The sequence below is a fragment of the Rhinoderma darwinii genome, chromosome 5 (assembly GCF_050947455.1).
Source record: "Rhinoderma darwinii isolate aRhiDar2 chromosome 5, aRhiDar2.hap1, whole genome shotgun sequence".
Classification (NCBI taxonomy): domain Eukaryota; kingdom Metazoa; phylum Chordata; class Amphibia; order Anura; family Rhinodermatidae; genus Rhinoderma; species Rhinoderma darwinii.
Window position 1 is genome coordinate 6,845,831 of NC_134691.1, and position 6,997 is coordinate 6,852,827.

A 6,997-nucleotide genomic window follows, 5' to 3' on the forward strand; every position below is an offset into this window, starting at 1 on the left:
TTAGCTCCTGGTATCAATTCAATAGCGCAATCGTATTCTCTATGAGGAGGTATCACTTCGGAGGCCTCCTTAGAGAAAACATCAGCGAAGTCCCGAACAAACTCAGGTAGCGTGTTCACCTCCTCAGGGGGAGAAATAGAATTAACAGAAAAACATGACGTCAAACATTCATTACCCCATTTGGTAAGCTCCCCAGTATTCCAGTCAAACGTGGGATTATGCAACTGCAACCAGGGAAGGCCTGAAACCAAATCGGACGATAATCCCTGCATCAACAGTACAGAGCACTGCTCCAAATGCATGGAGCCAACAAGGAGTTCAAAAACAGGGGTATGCTGTGTAAAATAACCATTAGCAAGAGGAGTGGAGTCGATACCCACTACCGGGACAGGATTAGGCAAATCAATCAAAGGCATAGCAAGAGACATAGCAAATTCCACAGACATGATATTAACAGAGGACCCTGAATCTACGAAGGCGCTGCCGGTAGCAGACCTACCACCAAAAGAGACCTGAAAGGGAAGCAAGATCTTATTATGTTTCATATTTACGGGAAATACCTGTGCGCCCAAGTGACCTCCCCGATGATTACTTAGGCGCGGAAGTTCTCCGGCTGCATTCTTACGCTTAGGACAGTTGTTCACTTGATGCTTGTCATCCCCACAGTAGAAGCAGAGACCATTCTTCCTGCGGAAATATCTACGTTGTTGGGGGGACACGAAGGCCCCGAGTTGCATAGGTACCTCTGAGTCTTCCGGGGAAGAACGAAGCAACGGAACCTCGGGAGGCATCATGGGGGAGTCGGAGGAGAAAACACATAAACGTTCGCGTTGTCGTGCCCTGAGACGTCGGTCAAGTCGTACCGCTAAAGCCATAACCTGGTCTAGGTAGTCAGAAGAGGGATAGCTAACTAGCAGGTCTTTCAGGGCATTCGACAGACCCAACCTAAACTGGCACCTTAAGGCAGGGTCATTCCACCGAGAAGCTACGCACCACTTCCTAAAGTCAGAACAATACTCCTCAACAGGTCTCTTACCCTGACGTAAGGTCACCAGCTGACTCTCGGCAAAGGCAGTCTTGTCAGTCTCGTCATAAATGAGTCCGAGAGCAGAAAATAAAAGATCAACGGAGGAAAGTTCAGGGGCGTCAGGAGCCAAGGAGAAGGCCCATTCTTGGGGCCCGTCCTGGAGCCGGGACATAATTATACCCACTCGCTGGCTCTCAGAACCTGAGGAGTGGGGCTTTAAGCGAAAGTAAAGCCTGCAACTCTCCCGAAAGGAGAGAAAAGCCCTCCGGTCCCCTGAGAACCGGTCGGGCAACTTGAGGTGGGGTTCAGGAGTTGAGGTGAGGGGAACTACCAAGGTAGCATCAGGCTGGTTGACCTTCTGAGCCAGGGCCTGGACCTGTAGGGAGAGACCCTGCATTTGCTGAGCCAGGGTCTCAAGGGGGTCCATAGTAGTGTCAGGGACCAGGGTAGACTAGGTATATGGGCTTGTGATTATGTAATGATAGGGGTAGGGAAACGGACAAGTGAGCCCTAATCTACCCGCCACTCTTTCCCTGCCTACTTGCAACGACCCGCCCTAGGCGACGGGGTACAACTGGGAGGCGGTCCCTACGCTCAGTAAGTGCACGAGACAAACATACAAGGGAATATAAAGCAAAGGGAAAGGGGCAGTTGCCCACGGCAACACCGTGAGCAACAGAGTGGTGAACGAGCCAAGTCAAACCAGGAGAGCACGAGGTACCAAACGCAGAGTAGAAGAGTAGTCAGAAAGCCAGGGTCAGAATGGAGCAGGATCAAATTGTTAGGAGCTGTAGCTGGGCCAGGAAACCACACGGAAAGAATCACAAGCAAGGAGGAACAGGAAAGGCAGGTATAAATAGACAGAGGGCGGGAGCTAGCTGAGTCTGGCCAGGCTGCGATAGGCTCTCCCACTCCTAAGCCTGCCAGCCTGAGTGGTGGAAGCTGGAGTCAGTCTCAGAGAGATAGACTCAGGTGAAGACTGATTACCTCTGGAAGTTAACCCCGAAGCTGGACCTGGCAGATCCTTTACAATAATACTGCTCCTATATACAAGAATGTAACTACTATAATACTGCTTCTATATACAAGAATTTAACTACTATAATACTGACCCCTATATACAAGAATATAACTACTATAATACTGACCCCTATATACAAGAATATAACTACTATAATACTGCTCCCTATATACAAGAATATAACTACTATAATACTGCACCCTATATACAAGAATATAACTACTGTAATACTGCCCCTATATACAAGAATATAACTACTATAATACTGCCTCCTATATACAAGAATATGATATTATAATACTGCCTCCTATATACAAGAATATAATTACTATAATACTGCCCCCTATATACAAGAATATAACTACTATAATACTGCTCCTATATACAAGAATATAACTACTATATTACTGCCCCTTTATACAAGAATATAACTACTATAATACTGCCCCCTATATACAAGAATATAACTACTTAAATACTGCCCCTATATAAAAGAATATAACTACTATAATACTGCTCCTATATACAAGAATATAACTACTATAATACTGCCCCCTACATACAAGAATATAACTACTATAATACTGCCCCTATGTACAAAAATATAACTACTATAATACTGCCCCCTATATACAAAAGTATATTTATTATAATACTGCCCCTATATACCAGAATATAATATTATACTACTGCTCCTATATACAATAATATAACTACTATAATACTGCTCCTATATACAAGAATATAATATGATAATACTGCCCCTATATACAAGAATATAACTACTATAATACTGCCCCTTTATACAAGAATATAACTACTATAATACTGCTCATATATACAAGAATATAATACTACCTATATATACAAGAATATAACTACTATAATACTGCTCTTATATAAAAGAATATAACTACTATAATACCGCTCCTATATACAAGAATATAACTACTATAATACTGCCCCCTATATACAAGAATATAACTACTATAATACTGCCCCCTATGTACAAGAATATAACTACTATAATACTGCCCCTATATACAAGAATATAACTACTATAATACTGCTCCTATATACAAGAATATAACTACTGTAATACTGCCCCCTATATACAAGAATATAACTACTATAATACTGCTTCTATATACAAGAATATAACTACTATAATACTGTTCCTATATACAAGAATATAACTACTGTAATACTACCCCCTATATACAAGAATATAACTACTATAATACTGCCCCCTTTATACAAGAATATAACTAATATAATACTGCCCCCTATATACAAGAATATAACTACTATAATACTGCTCCTATATACAAGAATATAACTACTACAATACTGCTCCCTATGTACAAGAATATGACTACTATAATACTGCCCCCTATATACAAGAATATAACTACTATAACACTGCCCCTATATACAAGAATATAACCACTATAATACTACTCCTATGTACAAGAATATAACTATTATAATACTGCCCCCTATATACAAGAATATACCTACTATAATATTGCCCCCTATATACAAGAATATAACTACTATAATACTGCCCCCTTTATACAAGAATATAACTACTATAATACTGCCCATATATACAAGAATATAACTACTATAATACTGCCCCCTATATACAAGAATATACCTACTATAATACTGCCCCTATATACAAGAATATAACTACTATAATACTGCCCCTATATACAAAAGTATATTTATTATAATACTGCCCCCTATATACAAGAATATAATATTATAATACTGCTCCCATATACAATAATATAAGTACTATAATATTACTGTTTGTCCCTGAAGTCTTGGCCGGTTTTCTTCTTGATCACTGATATGATATATTGAGTATTTTACGTCTTTTCTTACGGCTCCTCCTAATCCCAGGCCTTCTCTGGTTCTATACTTTCACTACATGTTTAACTAACTGTTGACCGTCTTTCTTTGCAGACACATCCCACCCTTGATTGGGAATCTACTGTTGTCTTCATGAAGGTTCCACGGTGCCTGTTTCTGCCGCCCGATTTTATCTACTGCAACTTATTGTATATTCGATAAAGCTCCACTGACCTTTTCTATCTCATACGGTATGTTCCTTTATTGTGTTGACAAAAAACATAATGACATTAAGCTGTTTCTCCCTGACTGCTGCTACTACTGATATATATGAACCCTTTAAGTGGCATGTGACAGTGGGGGTAGGGCCTTATACATATTTTTTTATACAGATCAGGAGCCTGGGGGAATTCATTAAGACTGACGTTTCATATGCTAATCTTAATCTAAAGAAAGTTGGAGTAAGATGCGCCTCTTAATAAATTAGGCGCATCTCCGGCTGTCCGTGCGGCAGGAAATCAAATCTGCGCCAACTAGATGCTGGCATATATTTGCGCTATAATTTATGCCAATTTTCTGGCGTAAATAAAAGGACTTTTCGGGGCCACAGGGGCCTGCCCCCTATTTCTAGGCCCCGCCCACTTCTTTTAAAAGGTGGCGTAAAAGTTTAAAAGTTGGACAATTTTTGCACTAAAAATGAGTTTTTGTGCCAATTGTGAACTTTAATATGCCATAATACTGGCCCAAGATAACTACCACCAGCCCAACACGCATTTCGTCGATGCTTCATCATTAAAAGAAGCAACGGCAAGACGCGCGTTGGCCAGGTGGTAGCTATCTTGGTCTGTATGCCTTACTCTGCTTGTTGTATGTGTATGCCTCTGTACCTTATATTGGGCATATTACTATACGTGATTACTGTTAGACTTACGTCTTTGCATTTCATTTACTATACTTTGCGCTTTAGTATACTGACCATTCATATCCTGTCATCTGGGCATCTATATACCCTACATTTAGTGTGTGCGACATTCCTCTCGTGTTTATTGTATGTTTTTATTATGTATTCATTTAGTGAATTAATAAATCATATTAGAGTGTGTGCCTTTATGTAGGTTGGAACTGTGTAGTATTTTGGCCACACATGGTGGACTTCTTCGAGTTAGCCGTTTTTTTATAGGTTCTGCCATAAAACTGGCGTTGCGGGCTTCATAATTCCCACCATTCTATTTTGTTCCAAATTCCAATCCTGGTAAGATATCTTTGCATGCAGCCATCTAGATAAATCTTAGCTCGTCCACCCATCCTTACTCTTCTTTCATCTTCTTTTTAGGTTGGTTTGGGGGACTGACCATGGAGTGCCTACTCGGCCAAAGATCTAACCCAAACAACACAACAGACGATGATGAGCTGAACATATCTATTGCAAATACACAAAAAGCCCAAAGGAACCAAATGGCAGACTTAGACGAGACATTACACAACAAGTTTTATGGCCTTTGGGTGGCCCTGCTGATTATTAACACCCTTATTTTCCTGGTGGGGATAATATTAAACAGTTTGGCCATTTATGTGTTTTGCTTCCGAACCAAAGCCAAGACCACATCAGTTATCTACACCATCAACCTGATTGTGACGGACCTCCTGGTGGGTCTCTCTCTGCCCACCCGTATTGTCATGTACTACAGCGCTGAGGCTTGTCCAACCTGTTCATTTGTCCACAGCTTCACCTACTTTGTAAACATGTATTGTAGTATACTCTTCCTGACTTGTATATGTGTGGACCGTTATATGGCTATCGTGCAGGTTGAGGCATCACGTAAGTGGAGGAATCCCAACTATGCCAAATGCATATGCATTTTTATATGGATATTTGCTGTTGTGGTGACTTTCACCATCTTGACCACGACCATCAGTCACCCGTCGTGTTGCCTTTTTCAGCTCTTTTCTCTGACTATCTTCGAATACTTTGTGCCACTTATCATCATCACTTTCTATACCCTAAGGATCATGTGGGCACTGTCCAGGTCAACCCTCATGAACCAAAGCCGGGAGAGGCGCATGAAGGCTGTGCAGCTTCTCATTACCGTGCTCATCATATTCACGGTGTGCTTCACGCCCATACATGTGAGCCAAGTGGTCTTCTGTGCCAGTCTGTCCATGCCTCGAGATGTCATACTGATTGTCTACCATGTCACAGTGACTCTGAGCAGTCTTAATAGTTGTATGGACCCTATAGTCTACTGTTTTGTCACCAACAACTTCCAGTCCACCATGAGGAGAATCTTCAGGAAACATCGACCCGAACAGACATGCATAGACATCATGAGTCTACACAAAACCTCTAAGGGTTCCGGAACGATCACGGCGATTTCAAATGCAATAGTAAGCTTGCCGTTACAGAATAGTAATCTTATATAGTGTGGTCAATGTGGTCACATGACCCTGGACAATGACTCTAATGCCATTCTAAGATGGGAGACATTGTATCACTAGATACATACGACTAGTTATAAAGAACAAAATGCATTCCAGAGACGACCTATATGTACATGGAGATGGAAATGGGGAATTCAATCGTACTGTAGTTTTTCAACTTTTTGTTATTATTTTTTTTCTTTTTGAATTAGAAACAATTTATCCACATGCTAATGTGATGCATATAAACAATCCTGCAATAAATTATTTCTTCTTCTTTGAAAAAGAAGGTGATTTTTTTTCTAATTTCCATTTCATCTCTATATTTGCAAATCTTAAATACAGAAATTGAAATAAATTTTAGACTTTGCACAAGTAAACTTAATGACATTAATAATTGTCTCACCAAGACAATTCCTGACCCTATGACACCTATTAGGGCAAATTGACATCATAGAGGAGGCTTTCCCACTTGGGACCCCGTCTATGTGCCAGATAGGCATTTATTTGTTGGAATGGCCGGCATGTAAGGCATTATTTTTCCAACAGGGGTAATGTATGGCAGACCATAGCTTCGCCCAACAGATAAATAACCAGCGGTAGAGAAGCCAGACCCATCGTGATCAGCTGATCGCCGCATCGGCTTCTTTTGAAAAAGGGTCCATCTGCAT

General features: G+C 40.7%; 1 protein-coding gene across 3 annotated transcripts in view; it reads left to right on the forward strand.

The window, feature by feature from the left end:
- GPR20 (G protein-coupled receptor 20) overlaps window positions 1–6,575 on the forward strand; it is an 89,223-nt gene extending 82,648 nt beyond the window's left edge. For all 3 annotated transcript variants that reach the window (XM_075827949.1, XM_075827950.1, XM_075827951.1), the window contains 2 exons: window positions 4,023–4,159; window positions 5,242–6,575. In XM_075827949.1, the coding sequence (XP_075684064.1) occupies window positions 5,262–6,329 (1,068 nt within the window). In that variant the 5' untranslated portion in view covers window positions 4,023–4,159; window positions 5,242–5,261 and the 3' untranslated portion in view covers window positions 6,330–6,575. The remainder of the gene's footprint in view (window positions 1–4,022; window positions 4,160–5,241) is intronic.
- Window positions 6,576–6,997: the final 422 nt, after the last annotated feature.